Here is a 26,962-nt window from a genome sequence, read left to right as displayed (position 1 = left end):
TTTCGCCTCAATTTGCTGATGCTGAACTTGTGACCTGGAAGGGCGGGGGAATTATTCACGCTATCGCCGAGTCCAGAATCTTGCCGGTGACTATTGGGGTACGCTGGCGCCTTCTGATAAATAGACGTCACTCCAGGTAGCTGCGATACAGGTTTGTCGGTGGAAACATCCGCTTTAATTCCATGCAAGTTGATTTCTTCTTCGCTGGGGACTGGGGGGAGACGCCGGCCTGATCCTCCACGAGACACTCTACGCATGTCTGTTGTATCACGTGACACTTGCGATTCAAATGACGTAATTGAAAGAGTTTCATCAGATTGGGAGGTCGCGCTGTAGGTGCTTCGCTCACTTTCAAGACTCATTTTCCTGGTAACCTGTGGCAGCTTTCGCCTTTTCCCAGAGCTCGTTCTTCTAGCTGGTCGTTCAACACGAGTGTTCGAGTCCCTCGAGATACATGTTGTCATTTCAGGACTTTGAGCTACAAATCCTTCTATACATGCTACCCTGGCCATCCGCACCTCATCAGGTTGAACAAGATATCCAGCAGAGGACTGAAGACAATCATCGAAGCTTATATCTTCCGGCTCAACAGTGTTCTCAAATTCCGCAGTGAATGGGTCGTGGTCCCTCAAATCATCTTTCAAAGCACTCTCTTCCTCGTATTCAGAAGAACATTTCAAATAATCTTCAAAGTTCACATTTGCTGATTGGTTCAGCTCTTCGACTTGAGCAGGCTGTTGGCAGTCATCTGTCATGTTCTCATGTATAGTATCGTGTTGCTGGGTGGCTTTCGTAGAATCCCGGTGATTCCCTTGTACAGAGTGACCTTGTTCTTTTACAGAAACTTTTCTACCCTTCTTCACTTCCCGCAGCCTTTGCTCGAGCATTTTCACGTAATCAGCAATTTCTTTTCTGGCCTCTAACTGCTGTTGGTTCGTGTCTTGCACGTAGTCGTTCATGGACTTCACAATGCTGAAAAAGAAAACGTAGAACAACAGTTAAGACAAGGGGACAAGAGCACTAAAGGGAATTCTGACTCACTAAGCGAGTGGGTCTAATGAGATGACTACCAGAAGCACGTCTTTACTTACATTGAGTCTACTGTTAACTTCAACTTACAGCACAAATATTCTAAGCCCTGTTCTACGCGTTTTTCAAAAGGGAACTTTTGACCGACAGTAACTGACTAACTCCTTACGCAAACCTTCTTTGAGGAGACAATGCTTGACGAGCGCTGGACCCAATAAATGAGGGTTTGTGTAGAAGGAGCAAACAACAAACCTAAAATCATCTTTCTAAGGGCATACCCAAACTAACAGCTCAGTGGGACGTGCAAGCTAAGTACGACATCCATTCTGTGCATGGCAAGCTTAGTCCGAGCTGTCTAAAAATCTAGTTCAGAACTCGATGGGTAACTAAAAGAATGCAGGGGATAAACAAGACAATTTTTAACTCAGGCCATCACCAACGAACACACTTGAACTGAAACAACTTGTTAAAGCTGATCTTGACGCACGAAATACTGACAATGAACGTGAAATGAAGGAAAATACTTCTTTCATATGTGACTTTTAACTGAACGTGTATTTTCTCCTGCACCTGAGAAAAGCAAAACGTGAAATTTGATTGGCGAACACAAGTTAATGCAAGAAGATTTTACTATGCGAGTTTATAGTGAGCAAATTTCGCTATTTCGACATGAATATGATAAAAAGGTAATAATATGTTCCACCTTGTGTGAAAAGAAACTGAATTTTTCACTTGCTGTTGATTCCGTCACAAGCTTTCTTCTGCACGGTATGGATGATTCAGTGACCATTTTCATCCATCTCTCCCTTCTTCCCTTCCATCAGAGCTAAAACTGGCCGAAAACATCATGCAAAAAGATCTGTTTGGCAAAAATAATTTCTTTTTGTTTAATCTTGGTTTGCTGTATGTTTGCATGCTAAGGATGCTTTTCAATAACTTGCTTCTAAAAATAGATGACGAGTCCTTTTAGCATATACTATCTAAGGCCTGACTTGATATAATTATATGCAAGAATATTGAACAACTTCTTAGTTTTGACTGGCGATGATAACTAAATGTCGCGCGATTGCATTTGAGTTAAAAAGAACTAACTACGCCGATCAACGCTTGCCTTCCGCCCCGATTTACAATTCACGCATAAAATACTCACTGGTAAAAAGCCAATTAAGTCAAATTAATCGAACAGTATTTTATACTGTATACAGATTAACATTTCCAAATAACGATATTCTTACAATGGCAAACGATAATATTGGACTAGAGCAGAAGGAATTAAAAATCTCTGAAAGCGAATAAAATGAAATCACCTACTTTAAATACATAAGCTACTTTTTTTAAATTCGACTTTTAAGTGTCTTATGACATCTTTGTAGCAGGTGCATTCCGGTTATGAAAATGAAACAGCGGTTTGATTGGCAAAACTCTAAGAACAAAAACCGCGGTTTTATTCTTCATGTGCGAATTTTCCGCTTAGCTGCATAGCTTAAGTACCAATTGAAAACGTTTTGGACTGATCTGCAAGCCAATATTTTCCACAACAAGTAGTCACTATGAGTTAAGACCAATTTTTTTCATTAAGCAGTGTTCATCAACAATTAGAACAACCCAAACTAGACCAATCTCGCTGTGAATATATTACTATATTTAGACGATATTGCACTCAACAACACATTGAAACGTAATATCCAAAGTTTACAAACCTTTCCCACTCTTTAAGCTGCGAACTCAATTCGTGGATCACTTTCACGTCTTCCTCATGTCTTGACTCAAAATAACGAAGCTCTTTCGCAAGTCTTGTGTCCTCTACCAGGACTTGTTCCCCATTTAGCCTGAGGACTTTCCCTGCGGGGTCAACACTTTGGATTCCCAACGATTGACCTGCGTTCTTAAATAAGCGCTTTGCATTTTCTTCTTTTGAAAGCAAAACGTTTTGAAGTTTCTCTGAAAGCGCTTCTATCTCTTGTTCGCTCCGAATAACAGCCTCTCGCAAGGCATTCTTCTCGTCGAGTATTTTACAAAGTTCTTCCTCTTTGGCTTTCATTTCCTTCTCAAAGGCAATCAACTTGTCTTGAACGGATAATATCTTTTCATCCTTCTCTTTGATATTAGCTGCTAAGTCGCTAATGTGGCTCTGAGAAAGTTCCAATTCTCTCTCGCGCTGATCTCTGGTAAAAGACACCAAACGTCGATCACTTTCACTCCTACCCAGTTTCTCTTTTAGTTCATCCCGTTCTTCTATCAGCGCTCGCAAATCTTCTCTCGTTTTAACAGCTTCCTCTCTCCTTAGCGCTAGCTGCAATTCAATAATTTTGCTCTCCGGTAACGCCAGGCTTTCAGTAAACCCGTTTGTACCGCCGAGTTTGCTGCTGCAATTCGATAAGACAGCATTCAATCTCTGCTCTCGCAAACGCAAATCCTTGATATCTTGATATGCCTTTCCCAGGGCATCCACGACCTCCCAGTTACTTCGCTTGGCTTTTAGCAACTCGTTGTTGAGTCTTATTATGGCGGAATTGTCATTGCGACGGGTAACAAGCGAAGACGAAGGGGAAGCGCTGTTCAGACATTTCACGATTGAAATCGCCGAATCTGCTTCTGTGTCGGATGCCGAGAAAAGCTCCTCGTGATAGGCCATGCTTTCAACCGAACCGTTTTCTCCCGTTACCGCTGTATTTTGTGCAACTCCCAAAGAAGCACAAGACGAATCACTGTCGAACAATATCGAGCTGTTTGGTGAAGGCTCTTCAGGTTCTTGTATAACCGGACTCATAGCGCCGTCAGACATTGAGCAGTTCGCGCAATATTTTCAAATCATTTGGGTTTTATCGCTCGCGTGTCTCCGCAAACGTCATACAGAGTTATCTTTGTGACGCGATTCCAGCTCGCGCTTGGAGAAACCGCTCCGTAAAATGCCAGTGTTTTCGTAGTACTTCGAAACTTTTGCCTTGCTGAATTTACGTCGAAAGCCATGTGCAGTTGTAATGTGCTTGACTCACTAAGGTGAGCTCAACTTATTCATAACACATCCCGGTTTGCGTTTGTTGACTTGAACCCACTGCATACCACTCGAACACACTGAAAACCTTGGTAACAGTTTACATTTCACGAGCGCCAGCCAAGAACGCCAAAAGTTAGCTTAAGGCGTGAAAAAGTTTTGTTTACTTTTTAATCAAACAAAAGCACAGTTGAATATTATCTGTTTGTTTTGAACGCTGCGTTTGAATACTAAGTTAAGAGAGAGAACGAGAGAGCGGCCTTGTTAAAGAGCACTAATTTGTTTAGGTTTTCTGAACAAGTTATCAACGTCGTGAAAAAGCTGTTTGATGGTTACTGTGCTTCACGTTTTCCAGTCAAATTAACCCTCGGCGTTTTGCAGATTTAATCCATAATCGTGTTACTAGTTTTATGAATGTCTACAACAGCATAAATTAATCCGTCTGGTAAATATGCCTTAAACAGCTCAACAGTTCTACGAGCCGTATTTAATTACTTTTTTTTAGTCTAAGCATAAAATCGATAAAAAAGAACTCGCCCAGACCGATTCCTTCATTAATCATAACAATTACAATTTCCTCACATGTGATTGGTGCATAAACTGGTGTATTTTGCTCTAATTTTTCTGCAAAGTTGTAATCGGACAGTGTAATCGGACAGTTGGCTGTAATCGGACAGTTACATGAGGCAATCATAACATGATTACAGCCACCATAGTAACCAATTCAAGAAACTGACTTTGTAAAATTGTGGAGGTTTAGTTTCCTGTGACTGTTTTGAAAGAAACTTGACAGCCATTTTGCAAGCTATTCTCAAATTCTTAATTATGATATTTAAAAATGACTATTTAAAGCTGTTTTTCAAATTGTGGGAAATTGTAATGGTTATGATTAATTGGTAACAGGATATTGTGTCGTCCAATTCAGTCTGTAATCATACTCGTGATTAACAAATCGGACTCCCGCTTCGCTGTCGTCCGATTTCGTTGATCACTCATATGATTACAGACCGAATTGGACTCCACTCAGTCCTATTACCATTATTAATTGCAAACATCTTGACCACGTTAAGCTTATTTTAGGAAAAAAGAGCACAACTTGTTTTGATAACAATGATAAATGATAAAAGGGGAAAAGGAACGAATGAAAAAGCTAATTGATTTTCTTTTAACTTAGCCATAGGCGTTGGCCTTCAAGAGGCCTGTTTGTACGCCTGTCTCGTGGTACCTCAGATAATGTCCTCTGATACTATTCAAGTAAATTATATGTTTTTAAGGTTACTTCAAACCTTCGCGGCTGTACTCCAGAAAAAAATTCGTACGCGCGCTGTTTTCAAGGAAACCCCCCAAAACTATATATCAACAGAAAGGTTATAAAATGTAGAATTCGATAAAATTCGATTTGCTTTCCAAAGGCGGTAGAGGCCGTCAACTCCAAAATGACCGACTGACGTTCCAGTGAATTAATCGGGTATCAAATGCTATCGTTCATGCAAAATAACTGTGCAGTGTTTATCACAAAGCCTCTTAATTCATTTAAAGAGAAGGGATTCTCTCGAAAAACGAGTGCGAGTTTTCGCCTTCTAAAGATTTATAAACATATCACGCCTTCACAGAGGAATGTGTCAACTTGAAAAGCCGCGAGCCAATGAAATAACAAAACCCCTAGCGTTCACAGTATGCAAACTTGAGCTTCGCGGACTTCTTGACCAAACAAATATCGACCAATGTAGCCCCGCGAAGGTTTGAAGTAACCTTAAAACAGAATTCAGTGTGAAACGAGATCGAGTTCAGAGGCGTCATGTACTAGTTTTAAGCGATCTAGTCTCTGAGGGGATCCATCAAAAGCGTAATTCCGTGACATTACAAAAACATGCTATATATTTAAAAATTGTTCAAAACTAATTTTCGGGACCCTAAAAGAACTCTTTTACACGTAAATCTTCCTTTATTTCAACTCCCTTCTGCCTTTTTTTCGACTGAAATTTAAACTCGGTCCCTTTTATGTGCAAAGTATTTTAAAAACTGCTCTTTCTTTCAACTTTGTAATCTCAAATTAGACAATAATCTATTACCGAACTGCGACGGCTTCCAGTTCGTTTCTTGATTTCATAAATCTGTCCTATTTTACGCCGAGTTTCGTTGGCTGATTTTTAATTTTTTACAATATAGAGAAAAAGATTTTCTAGATACGAACATATGTGGTTTTCCCACATGATGGTATGTTGAACTTTCAGGTAACTGCTTGCATTCTGATTGGCTACGTGTGTGCCGTCCGTTTAAAAAACACAAGGCTGTATAAATACCGAGTTCAACGCCATTTAACATTTATGTTGCGTCTAAAACGTTGCAGCTTGTTGAAGCTGACAACAATTTGTTGAAGGGAACAGAGCAAGATGCTCTTTCGTTCAATATATATAAAGCTGCCAACATTTTCGTTTTTGGCAACGTCCTTTCACATCAGTTCAGCATCACTGCATGACACGTGATGCGCAGTTTAACAAATTCTCGTCAGCTGTTGTATTTGAAAACTGGTTGCTCAATTCAACCAAAACTTGAAGTTTAGTCAGCTGACAGCTGACAAAGGATGCTGGCCCAAGTCAATTATTATTGTTAAATTAACATTACCTACAAAAAATTTCGAACGTTCTATTTCGGACGTTTCATTTTCGGATACTTTTTATCTATTTCGGACGAATTTCGGACACTTCGCTGAAACAAAGCTAAACTAAATTTACTTCCAATCAATAAAACACGAATTAGACTGAAAGAACTGATATCTATGAAAATGATATAGTAAGTTTCACTGCACCCTCAAGGTTTTACAGATACACCGAAGAGAAAATAACACATACTGTATTCTATCATGCCATTAATCTCAAGCCGTTCGCTTCATAAAATAAACTAATAGCTTTGGTGCTATTTAAAATCTTTAAGCTGTACATAACTGTAAGTATTTCGGATGCCTAAAAATTTCGGATGGTTTTATTTTCGGACACCTTTATTGTCCGAAATTAAAATCGTCCGAAATTTTTTGCAAGTACAGTAATGCAATAGGAACAATTAAAGTGCCACTGAAATGAAATTTTTGTATCTCAGGTTTTTGTATAATGATGAACTTTTGAACTTACTTTCAAATGCTGTCCACCTTTTTCATGCAAACAACATGCAAAAACTGCTTTTTTAACTGTTCAAAGTCAGCATGTTGAGCCCAAAATTGGCAGTCATCTTGGGCGCGGCCAAAACAACCTTGTGACGTCACTGGTTGTATTACATTCATGGCATGCTGAGAATTAAGAGTGAGCATGGAAGAAGAAACAAGTTTTATCCTGAAGACATCTCAGAGTTCCAAGACATCTAATAATAGTTTGGCTTTAAGAAGACTGGATGGTGGAACTGGTTAAGACATGTAATCAGGAGAGAAGGTGTTCATCAGAAGACTGAGGGGTGAGAGAGAGACGGAAGACCACTTGAAGAAGGACTACTGAGAACAAAAGAAACAAGGCTAGGTGGAAGAACTGGAATGCAGCAAAGGCTGTGGCGGAAACAGACAGAGTTCAATTGTGAGCGTGACGGTCTTATGTGCCTACTGGTGTGACAACAAGAGATGATGATGACAAAGCACTGGCTGATGCCACCAAGTGTTGATGCTGCCATAGACTGACTTGTTCCCAACTCAGTAGCTATCAATAACACTTAATTGAACTCATCAGCTCCACACTGATTCATATATAAACAAAGTATCAAATTGAATGCAAGAAAACAGTTTCTTAAGATTCAAATCCCTTCATTTGACAATACTTCTTCTTTGACACAAAACTTCAACTTTTCATAACATTTTGCTGATTGATTTGAGGATAAGGTTCCTGTAGAGTAAATAGTGTGCAAATCTTTCACACATGAGGATGGAAATGGATTCAAATAATGAGAAAAACAAGCTTCAATAAAAACCTGAGGCTTAGACTTTTAAGTTTGGTTCAAATTTCTTTAAACCATATTATCCTAATTTGGTATTTTCAGTTAGTTGGAGTTCTTAAAATTTCCAAAATTTATTGGGAAAACTTCCTCATTTCAGTTACACTTAGTTGCAATGCTATTATTTCAAGAACAAAATAACATACTTTTGATAATGGTTTGATTGGTTCCAACTGTGCATGAAGGCATTTTGACAGTTTCATGTGCAGCTAAAATGTAACAGTTGTGAAGTCAGATCAAGTACAATCATAAAGCAACCTACCCTGTGTTACATGATGCACAAGTTGGTGTGAATCCTGGTGAGTGCAAGTCAAGTTCAATGGAAGTGAATTCTTGATAATGGAAACAAAGAACAACAAGTTCCTTATGACTCAGAGTGGAACTTTTTCCTATGAGCAATTACCTTGTCCCAGTCTAACCAGTATCTCTCCTTCATCCTCTCACAGTAACCAATCAAATTCTTGAACTCACTATGAACAGCAGCATGCTGTGGAGAGTCTTTGTCTTGCCACACAATTTGTGCCAGGTAGCCAAACACTGACGCATCCACTTGTGTGGGCTCCTGACCCATGACAAATGGTTTAGCTTCCAAATAATCAGACAAAGTCCGCAAGTCTTTCTTGGCAATGGCATAAACTTCATCTTTCTTGTGACGGCCCATGCCATGACCATTTAATGAAGCTTTTGATTGTTTCTGGAACATTGGGAAGAAAATGTCCCTTTTTCGTTGTGATAATTTTGGAAAGAAAAGCTTTGCCGTGTATTCTGTACTATCTATCCACCGATAATATACCAATGTCCTGGAGAAAAAGAAAAATTAAACACAGGACATCAAAATTAGTACTCCACATTTAGTTAAAGGGGAGACGCTGGGGGTTTGAAATCCTGACCCTGTTTGGGACAAAAACGCTCTAAAAACCCTAGCCTGTGTAGGACAAGTACACCTTCTTTTTCAAGACCCTGTTTAGGACAAGAGATTAGAGTCATAAAGTCCCAGGCATGAAGTAACATGTGTTAAACCGGGGATAGAAAGGTCTCTTGCTGGATATAACAAAGCGTAAGACAGTGCTAAATAGACAAACAAGCTATGCAGTTACACCGACAGATACTCCCCTGGGGTGGAAGCGGGAAACTACCATATGAAGCCCAATGTCTCAGTTAGGGGTATACATCAAGGATTCTGGTCTCACTTGGGGTGTTTATGACAAAACACCACTTTTTTTAGCTGTCAAAGAATGTTTTAGGGTGCACTCAAGGAAATAATAATAGCTAAATGCTCTTATTTCCATTTTCAGGCTTGATTTCCTCTGGTCTCTCAAGTCCAGTCAACTAGTGCGGGCTCCTTTCCTGAACAGTGGCTGATAATGGAACCTATTGTTTTAAGTGGTATCTTTTAGGGGTCAAATAAAGCTTGAGCTACACCGAGATTGGTCTCCTTTAGGACTGTAATTCCAATTTTCCGATGAGCATCCCCGTCCACATGGGAGTCTCACCATCAGTAGTTACTCTTCAATGAAAGGGCACTGTTTAGTACATATAACTAACACAGTCAAACTTGCGGTCAAGGTTAAACATTAATAGCAGTTCTACAAAAAATATCCCTTACAATATCAATTCCCAAATGGAAATATTATTAAGATCTTACCTAACACTAAGATTATTATTAAGTCTCTTATAATAACTAAGATTTTAGATCATTTCTTAATTAAGAATCCTAAAAGATCTTGTAAGATTCTTGACATAAGATTCTTACAAATCTCACAAGATTCTAACCAAGATCTTACAAGAAATTAAAGATTCTTAACAAAGATCTTTGTACAATGGGATACACTCTTGCCTGTGACATCTTACTGTCATCACAACACCCAACAAAAAGGAACTAGACCAACTGGTACAATCTGTTCTGTAAATATGTGCTTGTTATGATGCGGATTAAGTTAAAAAAATTATTTCATAAAAATTAAACCACTATAGAGGAGTTCATGTTCTCAGGGGCATTATGGGTAATCAGGGCAAATTTACAAAGAAGCAAAGCTGTAAAACAAATGTTTATCTTTATATCTCTGTTCTGATTTCACATTTGGAGACAAAATATATACTGTAGACGGAGAAACCCCTTTTCTAGCTGTAGCTGTTCTAGCTGTTTTTGAGCCGATTAAATGATTGTTGTGGGCATAGGAATTTTGTTAAGGTTAAAACCGAACAATTTGATCAAGTCTTGTCGCTCAAGCCACAATAATAACATTTCCATTATTCTGATTAGTAAGCTAATGCTTAGCTCAATCGACTCAAAAACGCTAGTAAATGTGGAAAACGGGTTTCCCTATTTACAGTAAAAGTTTCCTCTTGAAAATGAAAATCAGAATGGAAATAATTTATGAAGAAAAAGGTATACTTTGCCACTTTGTTTCTTTGCAATCTTGCCCTGATTACCCATAATGCCCCTTAAAGCGTGCACTCCTCTCCATTATTCTTGTCTTGAAAATGATCTGATGTTGACTGATGATCTTGTAATGACCAGTTGACGTCCCTAATCTCGGACTGATGTACCCTGTTAAGACAGCAAGGCCAAAAAGACCATACTCTGCCCAGGGAAACGCCCCCGTGAGAACCAAATAAGTGAGTATTCCCAGGGCCCTGGGTACATACTGCGTAGCCCTCCAGTTAGCCTGAATATCACTCAGGTTAGTGCAGTAAGATTGAATAAGAAAGGACCAAGAAGGCACCTCTCTCTTTTCATTTAAGTACTTGAATAAATTACTCACCAATAACTATTCTCTTCAACCATGGTCTTGATGGCGTGAGAAACAGCCTTCTCTGTTTTGTTTAACTTTTCATCTAGATCCACCTTGAATTCCTCGTTTAGAAAAGCAATGCAGAAGTTAGAATCTGGTATCCTTTTCCCGTTGTATGCGATCCAAGGTATTTTCCCTTTGGAGGACATTTTTGGCACGAATGAATTCTTGTACGGGATATTTGCCATGCGAAGGCAGGTTTCCAACTTCAGTGCAAAGTTGGAAATCATTGGAACACCGTCAGAGATGGGGGGCTGATGTAGCAACACAACTCCGTTAGGAACAGTTACCTTTGGAGCATTGGAACCAATAACATCTTTCAAGAAGAAACGAACCAAAGTGGAGCGCAGCCGTGCCGCCATTGTACTTAGTCGTAGGTACTTCAAATATGATATTTCTTGTGTACTGTACTTCTCATAGCTCAGGTTTCTGGTCCACAGAGCCTCCGTTTGATTAGTCACGTGGTTGACACATTAAAGGCACCGCAGTGTCGCAAGGGTGGTGAAGGTGGCAGCTAATGCTAATCCTAACAAGGATGGCCGAGGTGGCTGGGACGGCCGGCATAATAAGGATTGCTGGGTGGCGAAGGTAAGTAGGATGGCAAGGGTAGCATGCAAGGATGGCCAGGGTTAGCCTGCGAAGCAGTCTTTTCCGTTTCCTCTCAGAGGGAGAAAGCGAGAGCCAAGGGGAAGTCGCTAATTTTTGTTACCTCTGTCCCCGTGCCCTCGCGCGACTCACGCTTGCCTGAAAGGAAACGGAAAAGACTGCTATGCAGGCAAGCCGGGGTAGCAAAGGTAGCAAGGGTGGCCAGGGCGGGGTAAATACTTTCCCTCAGTTAGAAATTCATCAGTCCGTACAAAGGCTCTTTCTTTTGGCTCGTCACGGGAAAGAAAACGAGTGCGTGACGAGTCCAAAGGGCATTTGGGTGGGAGGCTTGCAAGTGAAAAACACTAAGACCACTGAAAACGTCCACTCATAAAACCTTTTATATACATATGGTACATACTAAACTCGTAAATGAAACAATTGTGTAATTTTATAATTTTCTTAATTACAATTTACTGACTGAACTGATATCCTTTTGCGTCAATCTTAAAACCCCAATACCTTTTGCATTCTTATTTCTCTAGTGCCTGAATGGTCAAATGATGAAATATTAATTTGCGTAACGCCATTTCAGTCAAAATACAAAATACAGTAGAACTTGTTAATGTGAAAATGAAAGCGGCAGAAGACTAGTGCCTCCCTGCATGAACCTGTCTTCCAAAATTCTTTACAGGCACATGTATCTAGGGTCTATCAAGGCCCGGCGCATTGCCCGTAACAACGAAGTTTCTCTGTTAGCGTCTATGCATTAAAGAGCGCTCACCCTAATTGAATATCCCTAACATAAAAACCGCTGTTGCAATGACGCAAATCAGTCTTGTGCAAAGACTCTCCTAATGCTACCATTCGCATTTAATTTCTGTCTACTGTCTCTTTTGAATTCGAATGCCATGTCATTTTCTTTGTACTCTCCTATACTCTGTCCTTCCCGATACATGTTAAAATTTTCTTTTGATAGTTCTAAGCTACCTTACTAAGTGTATTACGCAATTCTTTAACGCAAGTCGCCTACACCCGCTCATAAAGTTCATAATTTGTCGCTTAATATGAAGTGCACTGTTTCTGTGTAAATGAAGAACCAAAGTCCCTTTGTTTATCTGCGATCATTAATGATTTAATGAAAGCGTAATTTGGAAGACGTTAAAAAATAGCGGAAATATTGGGCTAAGGAACTCCTAGTCTCCCCGTTTTTTCTTCTCCCGTCCATAATTAGCACAAGGCCTCCAGTCAATGTCTAGGTCTTGCTACTGTTCCTTATTAAGATGCCAACAATACCCAGACAACATTCATAGAGAAGTTTTCTTTTCGTGTTTCACAATTCACGACCTCCTGTTTCTCTTCATCTTTTGCAGTTCTTCGTTAAGTCTTGTTATCTCGTCTCCCAAGGTGTCAAGGTTTTCCTGTAGAAAACGAATGTTACGTTATTAGTGCGAATGACTGATCAAACATGACTATTCTTTGTTACTATGCCAGCATTTCGTTTTAATTTCCTGATTATCGAAGTTCAAGTACCTATTCGGAGTTACCAAGGTTCCACTTCCGTAGTCGAGATTAAACCTCAGTCATGCCTGTTGAATTCCCCGCTCGCGTTCTTTTTTCATTTACATTCTCGACTTTGAACTTATCTTCGTTTCTATTACCTAGACAATCGTGTATTGTTTCTCATTTTTTTTTTTCAGCGCAAATGCTGTAAATGGAAAGGTCACAACACTGAAAACAATTATTCTAATTGCAACAGTACTGGATACCAAAATCATTGACGGTTACAAGCTGTTGGCACTCGCAACACTTACTTTTAAAGTAATGTTTTTAAGAATTGTGTCCTCCAGTACAGCCTGTAGTTTCCTGTTGATCTCAAGGGACAATTCCAGTGTCATGTCTGGGTCCACGGGCTTGGACGAGTACACAGACGCCATGATTCCACCATGGCGAGACACTTGGGCCTGATAAAAATACAATGCACAATGACATTCTTGTGTACAGATTTACAAACAAACGTTCAGTGAAGTGATTTGGAGAGTATAACTAAAATCAAGTGCTTAAACTTGCTTTAAACTTAAACATGAAAATGTATAAAGAAACGTAGCCGAGACATTCTTAAAACGGACAGTGTTTGACAGTGTTATTCGGCCTTAAAACCTACTCTTAGTTCCGGGTTACGGCTAAATACGATACTTCGTACATGTTCATTGGATTATAATTTGGAGTGAAACTAAGGAATCACTGTTTAAGATCATTTTAAGGACGTTTTGTGTGGGTTACTGGTAGATTATTTTTAGCATGAGTGTGCACCTAACTGTGTGCACCTAATTTACATATTTTAGTTTAACTGAATCACCAGAGGAATCATAAGATAATGACTGGGATGGCAAGCAGATATTACACAATAGAATGCTACATGTCTCTCCTAATATAAGACGCGGAACACAACCATAACTAGATTCCTATGACTTAAATTTGGTGCCGTTGTCTCATTAAATGAACCAGTTCCTAAGCTGTTACTTTCAAATACGCTTTCGCGTAGATGAGACAGCTCTTCCACCAAAGGAAACGATCTTCATAATTGAAAAAAGTGTTCTACTCCCTGGTGAATTTAAACGAGCGCTTTCTAAGTTTGTTACGATTGTATGTTCAGATAGGGACAGAGGCACCTGTGAATTGTCCCGCGCGAGGAATGGGGAAGAGGGGTGCAAACAGGATCCATGCTTGCCAGCCTTTCATGGGAGAGACGCGGGGAGAGAGAAAACATGTGTTTAGTGCATGAGTATTATAACGCGCGTTACTCAGATATTTATTACTAAATTATTATTTTAAACACTTATCCCGTAATAGTGACGTTATGAATCGATTACCACCAAGGAATTGTTCTAAGGATAAGCAAGTTAATAATAATAATAATCCAGAAAACGTTAGCAGTCTGAGTAAGTTCTTTATAGTAACCTAATTTTGAGAAACGCTCCTCGCTGTCACGCAAACGGACTTTCTGCACTGGAGAAAGAGATTGAGTGACAAGGAAAATAGATGAGGAGAAACCGTTTTCAAGGCCACTGTTCAAGAATAGAAGTAACAAAAACATTCACTATTTAGACTGATGGCACTGAATCAGTGAGAAGAATGACTATTTTCGTACCACGTAACTCACCTTGTGCATATCGGACTTGGGTGGGGCCAAAGTCCCAGCTTGCTCGCGTAACACATAGTAATGAATAATTCTGAAGAAAAATAAAATGAAGTGGCACCATTGTAGATCACAGAGTAATAATCATACTGCTCCTGTAAATTAGGGAGGTTTCAAGTCTATCATTCAAAATTGTCGAGAGCAATAGCCGCAATGTATTTATCTTATGTCATTTGTCTTTCCGTCTTTTTTTGCTGTTTCTTGTCACAAGAACAAAGACAATTGTTAGAGACGGAATCAAGAGGTCACTTACTTGCTTTTCTTTTGAATCTCATCTACAAGAGCTGCCACATGACCCTCCATGAATTCAAGCTTTTCATTCTTTTTCGCGTGGATTTTCTGCAGTCTGCAGATGCGATCCACAAGAACAGCCTTATCAGGCGCCAGCTCTGTGTTCGCCCTGTGGTCCTTTTGCCCCTGGGGTAAAATCTGCACGTTGTCCCCGCTGGAGGCTTCGAGTGAGGTCTGTCAATCAAACCAGAAAAACCCGTTAGAGCACAGAAGAGCTTAAACATCACAAACCAAATTGAATCGCGTTTTGCAACTGAACAGAAGACATCACTAACACTCTGATCGGTTAGGGAATGTTTCATGATGAACCAGTACATGTATATGCTGTAGTTCGATGTTACCCTTGGTACAATTTTGTCTTTTTCTTGGTTTCATATACAGTATCGTACACCACTATGCAGCAGCACGAAGTACAACACAAAATTGTACCAAGGGTAAGAATAAACCACAACATGTGCACAACAACTGCAATCTTCCATCACTCTGATTACCAGTCAAACAACGCTCAAGATGTTCGTTTGAATATAAGCTACCAGTAATTGTAAAACTAAACTGATAGGATCAACATCTGTCAGTGCCTTACCCGATCAGTTGAGGACTGGGAGCTGTTTACAACAACCCACTGAAAAGACAAAACACAGGAAAAACAATCAACCATCACAAAGCATATTTTTGGTTTTTTTTTTAAGGAGTCTTATTATGCCAATTTAGGAGCCTTTTTATGCATTTCAAGTTATTGTTATAAACCACACGATTTACATGTACTTCATTACATTACTGTTGAATGAAACCTTACAATAACGAGTCACTAACGTGGCATAACAACAGCAATACGTTAACAACTAAACGAGTCATGTAACATGTAAATTAAGTTAAGCTCATTTTTTCTTCTTCACGTTTTTCAAAGTCTATAATATATACTGCAATGCTACATATAACAGACAAATGTTTATCCAAGTTTCCCTTTCAAGTTACTAACTGGAGCATGTTTACTTCTAAAACATTTAAAGGACCGTTTGAAATTCTATAAACGATCTACAGATCAACACTCACCCCGCCATCTACAGCTGATGTGACTGAGCTTGGTGATGAGAGTGAAGTGGGAGTGGTGCAAGCACTGCCTATCTTGTCTAGTGAATTAGTGGAAGAAGATTTCGACTCCTCGCTCAGATTCTCCTTGGATCCGAGGTTATTTGATTCTAGTTTCTCCACTTGTCTAAGATGGAAACGATAAAGCAAGAATTAGCTCTTTGACCTAACTCAAACATCAAGGAATGCAAATGAGAACGAGGAAACAATGTTGGTCGGCTACCCATAGTTGTTAGCGTTTCAATTCAAAGTTTGAAATCTCTGTACAGTTCATACAGGTCTTTCACTTCCTTTCCGATAATTTTTCTCAAATGTCTCGCACCTGCTAAAGAGCCTTTCTTCAAGCCTAGTTAGCTAATCAGGCCCAAATGAAAATGCAGTTTAGAAAGCATGACGTGGCCAGGAGAAATGCCCCCACCAACCCCCACACCGGATGGAACGCTAGTCCACTACATGTACATGTTCATGCAAAACCCGTTAGCATTTCTTCAGGTTCCCTTTAACAAATCACCAGTGCCTATTTGCACACCTGAGTTAAGAGACATACAAGAATACAACGAAGTGACCTCAGCAGTGCTCAAACCCTAGTTTTTCGATCCAGATTCCAAAGCATTGCCACTATACCATCACACCTTCCGATTCACATCAACTATAATGGAAATTTAAGGCTGACCCCTCTTTCAGAATTGACAAAGCATGATTAATAAAGTAAGTAAGTACGTAAGTAAGTAAGTAAGTAAGTAAGTAAGTAAGTAAGTAAGTAAGTAAGTAAGTAAGTAAGTAAGTAAGTAAGTAAGTAAGTAAGTAAGTAAGTAAGTAAGTAAGTAAGTAAGTAAGTAAGTAAGTAATTAAGTAAGTAAATAAGTAAGTAATTAAGTAAGTAACCTTTATTTAAACACGATAAGTAATTAAGCTTGCAGCTTGTGGGGTCGTGTATAAATAAACAATAAAGAATAGTTACAAAATAGGAATTAAAAAAATTTACAATTTTCATTGTACATTACTAAACAGGGAAAATACCCGTTCCAAACTAGCTTATTACCACACAGTCAACCAGTGCCGTACTTACTTTCGAGATTGCTGTAACTGTCTTGTTAAATCCTATAAGAAAATCAAACAAGTTTTAAAAACACTGGTTTACTGGCTAATTGAAAATAATTTTAACGTTATACTTAATTGATGAATATATTAAAAATACACATATCAGTAAACATTGAAGAATTCCAACCTCATCACAAAGTTGCTAGTAAAGCACATACTCACCTTAATAAGAGCTGTGTTTTTCCTCTTCACCACCTGAAGCTCATCTCGTGATTCCTCAAGAGAAGCAGCAAGCTCCGACACTAACACAAACAACAACAACGATTAAGAACATAAAAGCCAGACACACTAAAAATGTGTTCTCAATGCAGTCATACATGTCATCATAGTTGGAGTACGAGGAGGTTTCCCTTCACTATGAGTGTACAAGAAGTTTGAGAATTCCTTCCCCCCATAACTTTTCCAATGGTTCCTCCCTTACATCATGTACATGTAGACCTCCAAAGAGGTGTATGAGAATCAAAAGAGGAAAGAGATTTTTAAGCCAGCCATGAGTGCAGTGCATTTACATAAAGTTGACAACTTCATGACAAAGTGATAGCCTAGATTTGGCTTCATCATGGTAAACCCTCCATTGCACATGTGTGCAATTTACAATTTAACACATCAGGAATGGATGCCTGTGAAGTACTTTGATAAAATATTAATAAAGCATTATGCTAAAGGTCTTCAGTGTTCTGCTCTTACTGGCTTTTGATTTTTCTTCCAGACGACTGTTCAAGGATATAATTTCACTTTCAAAATAAGATATCTTCTCTTTCAACTCTTCATCCTAAGTAGAGAAAACAAACATAGAAACACGTCAAAAAAAAAAAAACAAAAAGAAGAAAGAAAAAAAAGAAAAAGAAAAGAAATTAATTAAGTGAACCTGCAGAACTCTGCTGGCCCTACTAGTTGATACTCACTACAGTACTTTAAGGTGGGTTTATCAGGACCTTGGTAAAGTTTCTGCCAAATTGACTTTCATCTCAGTTAATGACAACTAATTATCAACTTCCAGCTCAGTCTGCATATAAAAACACTGAAGACTTACCAGTCCCTGTTTTGCCTTTTTCACTTGCTCAAACTGTTCTTCCAGTTTAGATTTCTCAAGAAGAGTTGCATCAAGCTAAACACACATTGAAATGAGCAATGTTAGGACAAACCAATTTAACATCCACTCCACAAAGCCAATTGGGAAATAATGTTATTCACTATCAGGGACAGGTAAAATAGCATAAATACAGGAATGAAAAACGGATGATTGTGTGGAACTCTTCACCAAATGGCACTTGATGGTTAAAAAGACTGAGATAAAAATAATTCAAGCATGCTAAGTTTCCCCAAATGCATTGCTTGATTTTATCCACTCTTTCATTCTCTTGTCATTTTTTGGCTACACTTGAATGGTACATGTATCTCAGCAGAGTTCATCTTGTACCAGACCTCAATGAAACTTTCACTCTCATATGGCCCTAGCTTAAGATTACATTGAAATCAGGATTTAGAAATACTCTACGGGTAAGAAAGCAACACTAAAAGCTGCACTTACATGTATGTTTAACAATAAGATTATGAATCAAGGAAAATGTTTTGTATGTCTTAAATATCATAAGCTCAGGTATAGACTTGATTTCAAATATAAAGAGACTGTTTCTCTCCATAGAAAATACTCTTCACAGCAGCAGGAATAACAACAAAATATATAATCACATTAATCTACTCAGTACCTTGGCCAGAGTGCCACTGGCCTCTGATTGAAGTTGAGCATTTTTAGCTGTCATTTTCTCAGAAAATGTCAGAAGTTCAGCTTCTTTGCTGTGACAGGCCAAAATATCAGCTTCAAGGTCAGAAATAGTCCTTTTCTGTTCACTTTCTACAGCAGTTAAATGCTTCACCATCTCTGCCTCACTGTTTGAAATTAAAAGAAAAGAAAGAAGATATTAATAGCAGCTTATGGTTATCTTGTACTTACTGCTTAGGGTACAGTTGGACCTTGCTAATTTGAACTTGGTTAGTTTCAATTCCTTGTTATTTCAAACTCAAAACCATTTCCCTTGGAATTGCCCTTCAGTCATTTACATTTTCAATCTCCCACTATTTTGAAATATTTTTCATTTCCTCTGAGAGTTTAAAATATGGGGTTCAACTGTTCTTACATCATGCAAATTGTCATGCTTATGTAGTTTTGACCTAGTTTTTACTACTCAGTAGTTTTAATAGTTTGCTAACCTTTCATACTTTGCCTTGTACACGTGACTCTCATCCAGCTCTTTCTTAAGATTGTGCTGTTCTTTTTTGTTCAGTAAGGCACTCTTCTCATGATCTGCCACCTTCAGGGCATACTGTGTGATCTTTTCCTCCAGCTCACTGATCTGCATTTATTTGATAACTAATGTTAGTCATAATATACTGTGTAATGGTTTTCTGACTTTTTGGCTAAAATTGTTGAATCAATGCTTGGTTTTGACAGCTGCTATCAATGGCAATTAGGACTGACAAGAGGTGAGTTCCTGAATTACTTGCATTACAATATCACTCATGATCAGCTGTTGCTACTTGAATTTAACCACTACCACTATCATGTAAACAATAAGCTAGAGAACAACAATGTAATGTACATGTACCTTTGCTTTTAAAGCTTTCACTTCATCTTGACTTTTCCTGTATTGTTCTTTATACGTCTCTAGTTCCTGAACTTTCATTTTGTGAACCTTTAATTACAATGGAATAATTTATGCAACCTGTGTCTAGAAATTAATGTGATAAGGTACTCATGTCAGGGTGTAACTGGATGTTTGGACATACCAGTAACACATAAAATTAAAGTCTGTTTTCAAGCTCTAGTGGCTTAATGAGCTACATGTAGCAACTTCAACCATTTTGTGAAGAGTTTGAGAAATGCTAAGAACTCCATGGTTTGCTTTTTAAAGTTCTGAAGAGGCATTGTTAATTTGTCCACAGAATCAACCAAAATGCCACATATAACTCATCAAAAGTAGTATGACCATTTTTCTGTTAACCAAAGCTTGAGTAACTTGTACAATACTTTTTGTAGAAAAAGTATTTTTTAGGTATTGATGTGTTTTGAAGACATGAGAGACACATGTACCATACCTCATCCTGGTCTGCAATCTCTTGCTCATGCCTTTTAAGTTCTACTTCCTTTGCTTTGAGTTTACTATCCAAGGAGTTTGATCTCATTTCTTCTGATTCCTTCCAATTAACCAAACACAGAGGAATCAATTACCATGCAAATAATGAGACATTTGATATCATAGATTTTGGGCAGCCATTAGTATGACAATTCACAGTTGTTGACAAAGTGGATGCGTAATACATGTACATGAAATTAAAAGTTCCATTTATTATAATTGTTATCTTTTTTTGTATTTTATTAAAAGTTTGGTTCATGTATGTTACTAACCACCCACATAATGTATGTTACTAACTACCCACATAAACAAAGCAGACTGTATAAACAAATAAAGGCTCCAAATGTTGGTACTATAGGGCAAAAGTTATGGTCGGATTATACCGCAGTGTAACTAATATTACTCAAAATGTTACATCAGGTGGTTACATCAAATATAATGACAAATATTACGTCAAATATACTATCTCACGTTTTTTTTTTTTTTTTTTTTTTCGGTAGTCGAGTGGTAATCTTCCCAAGGCCATTACATTTGGGTGGGCTGTTAAAAAATAATCATGTTTCTTTTGAGGAGCCATTATTTTCAGGGTGAAAAAAAAAGTTATTTTCGGGGTGTTGGTGGATGTAGCTGTAAAGGTTAATAGAACAAACACATTGTACATGTGCATGAAAGTGAACACATCCTTTTGTGACATCAAATGAAAAGATCACTACTAAAACCTTACTTGATATTGCTTAATCATAGCCTGACAGTCAGCCCTGATTTGAAGGCCTTCTTCTCTAGATTCCTTCAGTTTTTGTGACACTTGTGACAATTTGTTCTTGGTTTCCTGAAGCATAGGAACAACATCATACAGAGTTTACTTTACTGCAAAGCCATCAGGACTTCCAATTAATTTTGAAGGAAAATGTTACAAAAAGGCATGTAAGATGAAAGAGAGAGTAAGCATTAGAGTACTTAATATTAAAAAAAATGAAACAAATAAACAAGAACAGTTCTGCTAAATAAACGTTAGTTGATAGCTTGGAATAATTACCTTGTGTCCTTCTAATTCTGTTTTGAGTTTGTTCTGTGCCCACTTGACCTTCACAGCTTGTGAGTTCACTTCCTCAGCCAATTTGTCAGACTCCCTTACAGCAGCTGCAAGTTCCTTTCCCTACAAAGAAAAACAAATTCTTCATTTTATTAATCATTAATCATTAATTAATTTGACTCACAACCAACAGCAATAGACAGAAAAAGAATTTAAAATAATGTGACAGCCATACCCTGTCATCATATGCTGTCTGTAGCTTAATATGCTCCGTCTGAACAGTCTTCAGTTTTTGCCGAAACTTTTCTATTTCCTAAAAAGAGATGGGAACAATGGTTTGCATTGTTTAAGGAAACAAAGTTATACTTGAGTTCTGATGATAGTCCCTTCTGGAAACGATATAGTCTGTAAATTCTGCGGGCACGGTGAGAGGAACACAGTGTACCACACAATGGACTGGAACCCATAAGGCACACAGAAATGTGGTAGACCTAGAATTACATGGTGCAGAAGCATCCAGAAAGACCAGATGGAGATCAACATACAGTAGGTTGTGCAAGGCCAAAAGAACAGCTCAGGACCAACAGAAATGGAAGGCAACAGTGGACACCCTATGCCCCCCATGGGACAAAGAAAACTAGACGATGATGATGAATTTGAGACTAGTGGCCCATCACCCTATAGGCTCGCTTACTTCTACGCTTACTTCCGACACTTATCTCGGGTTTTTGTAGCATGCAACAAATAGGAGTACTCTGCTTCCCCCTAATGGAATGCTTGCACATCACAAAGGTTACCTCCACTATAAGATTTCCAATTTCTGGGGTCAAGAGAGGACCTGGAATCATTACTCTAGAGTGAGTGAGCTAACAACAACTACATGTACATGTGGGTCACTGCACCTGTCTTAAAGTAACTCTCCAAAATTTCCGAGGCTAAAGTCCCTTTGATAATATTAAGTCCCTCTGACCCCTAAATATAAGACTACAATATAACTTTACGTATAGATTTGACTCTCAAGGGAAGAACTTCTTGTTACTATAAGCACCTTAGTTAGAGATTATCTGTACTTTATTTCATCTATCATTTTACACCCAAAGACTTGTGAAATTCATTTGATTTAACTGAAGAATGGTTTGGCTCTGTCCTTTTGTACTCATACAAAAAGGGATTACTATTGTATATTATTTATTTCATTTGTTTAGGTATCATTAGTTCACTGTAATGTACTGTTTAGTCTTTAGAAACTGGTTCTTGTGTACTGGTAAACAATGACAGAACTAAGTGTTTCTTTGCTTTATATTGTTGATGTTTACAGAGCTTTACCCTGTGGTACAGTGGATGCATGCAACATTTTTCAGTTTCAAATTATCCTCTTAATACATGCTAATGTTTCTTTTTAAAATAATTAAGCCTAAATGGCAAGTATCAACAAGATCATTACTAATACTAACACTAACACTAAATTTATAAACCTAACAAGTAACTTAAACAAGCCATATCTACATCTACACAATGTATATGTATGTGAATGTTGTAGCTTTCTGCAAGAAATGTACACATTAACATGATCATACATACCCTTCCATTTTCTGAAACTTTTTTCCCAAGTATTTCATTCTCTCTAGCCATTTTATTTTTCTCCTCCTCTCCCTGCACTAATTTAATTCCTAGATTTTCCTTTTCCTTGAGCACATCTTCATACATCTTTGTTACCTTTTCAAAACAAGTCAGAGTAAAGGATTGATCAGCAGAGGAGTATTAAGTCTAACTAACTTCTCAAGTTAAACATTACACAGTAAGTATTGAGTCTCTCTGAGCATTAACAGAAAACCTCTTGTTTATTTTCAGCATTCAGTTAGAGAGATCTTTAATTAATAATACTCTACAGGACCAGACTGCAAGTTTATTTAACACGTTGCCCAGCAACGTGAGGTGCTGCCAAGACTATATTAAATTTTGTAAAGACACCAAAAACATTATTTTTAAGAGAGCTTTAGAACATCTGGCATAATTTTAATTATTTATTTATTTATTTATTTATTTTGCACATCCTAAAACACAATTTTACCTCGTTTACATATAGATATAAATTTTTAGATATCTTTTAACCTTTTTACAATTGTAAATTTAGTTAGTATCGGGCAGGCAAAGAGCCACCCTGTGGATATGCTGCCCGAAATGCCATTATTATTATTATTATTATTATCGTCCTCACGTAATGTTTGCTTAGAGTCCTTAGGGCCGAGACCAAACCATGGTCCTGGGGCACTAGGGGATAGCCAGTTTTTAGCTTGATAGCACCCTCCTCAAAATGTGTGCTGTACCTAGCAAGGTTATCTTTTGTAGTTCACTGATGCTTAATTGGCCGGGAATTCTTCCAAGATAAGTTCCTAGTCCCTTTTTGATAGCTCCATGTATCTACTTGTACTTATTATTGTTTTTGCCCTTAGATTCAATGCTAGTCTATCACAGGGATATCCCTGATGATGAACAGACACCATGTTATTTCTTGGAGCAGTAGTGTATTTCTTAGAGCAATCATCACCAGTGATTTAAAATAAATAAAGGTTTCCCATTAATAGCACTTGCCCACCTGATCAACTCTGAGAGCCATTTCCTTTTGCAAGGCCGCAATAGCCCTCTTTGCTGCCTGGTCATGAGCTTGAAGTTTCTCTTGTGTTGCAACCAGCTCTTCTGATGTTTCTTTAAGTTTATCTTCCAACTCCTGATTGCTCTTTCTGAGTCCATCATTCTCCTCACTGTTACTTTCACTTAGTTGTAATTTTGATAACTCTGCATTAAGATTACCCTGTTCTTTTTCCAGTTCATTATTTATGTCCTTTACCCTGAGGAGAAAAACAATATTGAAAATCAAAGGTTAAGCTTCATAGTAATTCTTTCATCATCTGGACAGTATTTGTTTTAGTGCAAATTCAAAGTATTTAGTAGTTAGTCAAGACAATTTCCTCTAGACTAGCTCAAAATAATATTTCATTTCCTATCTGCATTACAATGTACTTGCAGAAGTGTTACACGGAAATCTTGTTACAGACATTCACCTGGGAACTGGACAAACAACAGTAAGAACTGTAGGTAATTCTAAGCAACTTCATTTACTAAAGAGGATTGTAACAACAGTTTGTTCAGGTGTCTATAATGTGTTTTTCTCTTAGGCAGCAGTTTGTAATTTCTAAATTTCTGTTAATAATTGTATTTATGACTTCCTGTTTATAACAGTGTGTCTATCAAACTTAGGTATGCAGGTCATGGCAATCACAACATTTCAAAAATCTTTTCAACGTAAGATCACATGTATGCAGCTTCATCCAAGGAGAGTATCCAAGAAATTGTTGAAACACAGAAAGGACAAACATTTTCTCAAAAGAACTTGCACCATTGAATAAAAGGACAAGAACAATAATTAAGAATGCATCTGCCGCTGTGATCTTTTGATCTGAAGACTAGTGAAAACAGGAAATAGCAGGTCTTTTTCATTATATTTAAGTAAAAAACTATGGTATACAACAGGTGCAATGCAGTGTAAACAAAGCAACATATTTGTTTTTAGGTTTTGATTTGATTGTCAGTCATCTGTGAGAAAAACAGTGTTAGCGATTTACGACTATGAGCAGTACTCAAGTTCACTGTAAAAAAAACTCTTTTTGGATACTTTTTTGCTCTTTCTATTGGTAATAATAGAAATAACAAAGAAATATATTGTGTTGAGGTGTTCACTACCGCCAAGGACAATACCTCTACCACAGGATTAGACATTGGAAAAATAAATAACACAAGAAAATATTAAAAGCAGTTTAAAGACATGGAACATGGAACCCTGTATTGTATGGTTATGAAAATGCTGCAATATCACCTCAGTATAGAGTACCACCGACATAAAACACGTCCAAGTATACAAGTGTACCACAGCCACCCACCATATTGGATCTAAATTGTGTACTGTATGCTTCCAAATTTCTAACCTTTTAAGTTCTTCCTTTGAAGACTTTAGCTCCTCGAGAACTGCATCTAAGTTCTTCCTTAAGTCTTCGTTAACTCGGCTCAAATCGTCCACACTGGAATCTTCTTTACCGTGGTAATCTTGTAGTTTTTCACATAAACTCTTCTCGCGTTCCAAAGACAATCTGTAATCTGTTTGCAATTTAGAAAGTTCGTTTTTTGTGTGCTCATATTCTGCTAAAATAAACTTGAATTCTTGGTCCGTATCGCGTTTAATTCCATTTAATGGAGATGATAATTTAGTAGCCTTATCAATCACGCTTTCATCTTGTTCATCGCGTGCATCGCCGTTCAAATTTTTATGATCCATATGTCTGTCGCCATTGACAAGAACTTCCTCCTCAGTACATTTTATAATAAGCTTAGTTTCCGAGTCCTTTTCTTCCAAATCACTCGTGATGTTGTCGTTTCCATCAACGTCTTCTAGTGTGGAAGACATTGGAGATCACTCCTCAATTCTTCAGACAAGAGGTGAGGTAAATAATGGCCAAAGAATATCATCTCGAGAACTCGAAAGTTCTATCCACATAGGCCATTTTGTTGTTTTCCCAGCGGCATACCATTCCTTCTCCAACGGAGTCTTCAATTCAGCTGTACACAAAGCAAGAAGTCTTGCTGCAAAAGTTCCAGTTTCAAACCTCACTTGCTTTCTGAACCGTTCAAAATTCAGTGAACACAATCATAGGCTTGGAATAACACAATATTTTGCGCCGGCGACCAAGGAAGATAGGCTTAAGCTTAACTGAAGCGTCGAAGTCCCTCTTTTCCACGGAATCTACCAAGAAAAAAATACTCAATAGCGATCTAGGAGAAAGAACAATTAAACCAAAGACTTGGTTTTACTTGAGATTCAGGTCAAACAAGGAAATAAGGATGTATGTAGCGCTGATGTTTTGGCCCCTGCTTCCGGAGATTCCAAAATGGCGACTTTGATGTCTACGTCATCAGTGACCACGTGACAATCCTACAAAACCGCCATTTCGGGAACATTGAGATGACGTTTCGAGTGTTAGTACTCTGCGAACGGAGTCGCTTTTTTAAGTCTTTCTAGGTTTCTAGAAAAGACCGAATCGTCTCTGTTCGCAGGATAAAGTGTTAGAAATGTTGAGTAATCTAATCTTCTAAGTCATTTATCAAAATGGCGGAACGCAAGGCCGCAAAGATAAGGAAAACAGAAAAAAGAAAAACGAAAAACGAAACAATTCCTCTCTCGGCCTCGCCATCACTTCCATTTCCATTTAGACAGTTTGGCTAATATTTTAGCACCTAGAATTTACAATACACATATCCCAGCTAATCATAAAATAAATTTAGCATTACCAACCATTTTACTGATCGAAAAATGGTCCTTAAGTTGAGAGGAGTTCGGTGGAACTAGCGCCTGTACCGATACGGGGATTGCGGTCAACAGACAACTGGCATTCTCGTCCCCATAGCCCTTTTGACGAGAATGATTCAACTGGCTACATGAAGCTCTGTGAGTGACTGGATCCTCATTCAGATTTTACCGATGACAGCTACCGAAGCTACCAGGGGTGGATCCAGGATTTTACATGAGTGATTTGCACTAATTTAACTAGGGGGCTTTGAGGCTGATGCTTCCCCAAGAAAATTTGAAATTTAGTCCTCTCAGAATTTTCCTTCATTCTGAGAGGTTTGGAAACATTTGAGTGATTTCTGGAAATCACTTGAACTACTATGGATCCACCCCTGGCTACA

General features: G+C 38.1%; 3 protein-coding genes across 3 annotated transcripts in view; all 3 read right to left on the bottom strand.

The window, feature by feature from the left end:
- Positions 1-6,379, bottom strand: part of LOC145471897 (uncharacterized) — a 13,386-nt gene extending 7,007 nt beyond the window's left edge. Inside the window, exons 1-2 of the mRNA XM_081454892.1 lie at positions 2,730-6,379; positions 1-972 (exon numbers count right to left, since the gene is read on the bottom strand). Coding sequence (XP_081311018.1) covers positions 1-972; positions 2,730-3,814 — 2,057 coding nt within the window. The 5' untranslated portion in view covers positions 3,815-6,379. The remainder of the gene's footprint in view (positions 973-2,729) is intronic.
- Positions 6,380-6,390: 11 nt separating this feature from the next.
- Positions 6,391-11,660, bottom strand: LOC145471903 (failed axon connections homolog). Its single transcript, XM_081454900.1, has 2 exons — positions 10,762-11,660; positions 6,391-8,796 (listed from the first exon to the last, which is right to left on the bottom strand). The coding sequence occupies exons 1-2, from the start codon at positions 11,151-11,153 to the stop codon at positions 8,361-8,363; spliced, it is 828 nt and encodes a 275-aa protein (XP_081311026.1). The 5' UTR covers positions 11,154-11,660; the 3' UTR covers positions 6,391-8,360.
- A 102-nt stretch (positions 11,661-11,762) lies between these two features.
- LOC145471898 (coiled-coil domain-containing protein 186-like) lies at positions 11,763-26,180 on the bottom strand. The gene is made up of 20 exons (XM_081454894.1): positions 25,207-26,180; positions 23,820-24,072; positions 22,805-22,939; positions 21,459-21,536; positions 21,227-21,346; positions 20,915-21,019; positions 20,153-20,251; positions 19,663-19,749; positions 19,268-19,410; positions 18,766-18,946; positions 18,090-18,164; positions 17,744-17,828; positions 17,219-17,298; positions 17,025-17,056; positions 15,920-16,082; positions 15,450-15,488; positions 14,829-15,040; positions 14,540-14,609; positions 13,191-13,340; positions 11,763-12,797 (listed from the first exon to the last, which is right to left on the bottom strand). Exons 1-20 carry the CDS (start codon positions 25,680-25,682, stop codon positions 12,717-12,719), a joined length of 2,664 nt encoding a protein of 887 aa, XP_081311020.1. The 5' UTR covers positions 25,683-26,180; the 3' UTR covers positions 11,763-12,716.
- Between the last annotated feature and the right edge of the window lie 782 nt (positions 26,181-26,962).

Source organism: Orbicella franksi, unplaced genomic scaffold, assembly GCF_964199315.1.
Source record: "Orbicella franksi unplaced genomic scaffold, jaOrbFran1.1 SCAFFOLD_46, whole genome shotgun sequence".
In the NCBI taxonomy this organism is placed as follows: Eukaryota; Metazoa; Cnidaria; class Anthozoa; order Scleractinia; family Merulinidae; genus Orbicella; species Orbicella franksi.
The sequence above is the reverse complement of the archived record's forward strand: the minus strand, read 5'-3'. Positions and strand labels throughout refer to the sequence as shown.

Excerpts from the sequence above, each read along its gene's own strand:
- LOC145471903 (XM_081454900.1), bottom strand. The coding sequence starts at position 11,153 with ATGGCGGCACGGCTGCGCTCCACTTTGGTTCGTTTCTTCTTGAAAGAT. Across the intron at positions 8,797-10,761 it reads GTTGAAGAGAATAGTTATTG|GACATTGGTATATTATCGGT; the intron begins GTGAGTAATTTA and ends CTTTTTCTCCAG.
- LOC145471898 (XM_081454894.1), bottom strand. The coding sequence starts at position 25,682 with ATGTCTTCCACACTAGAAGACGTTGATGGAAACGACAACATCACGAGT. Across the intron at positions 22,940-23,819 it reads TGGCTCTCAGAGTTGATCAG|GTAACAAAGATGTATGAAGA; the intron begins GTGGGCAAGTGC and ends TGTTTTGAAAAG. Across the intron at positions 18,947-19,267 it reads TACAAGGCAAAGTATGAAAG|TGAGGCAGAGATGGTGAAGC; the intron begins GTTAGCAAACTA and ends AATTTCAAACAG.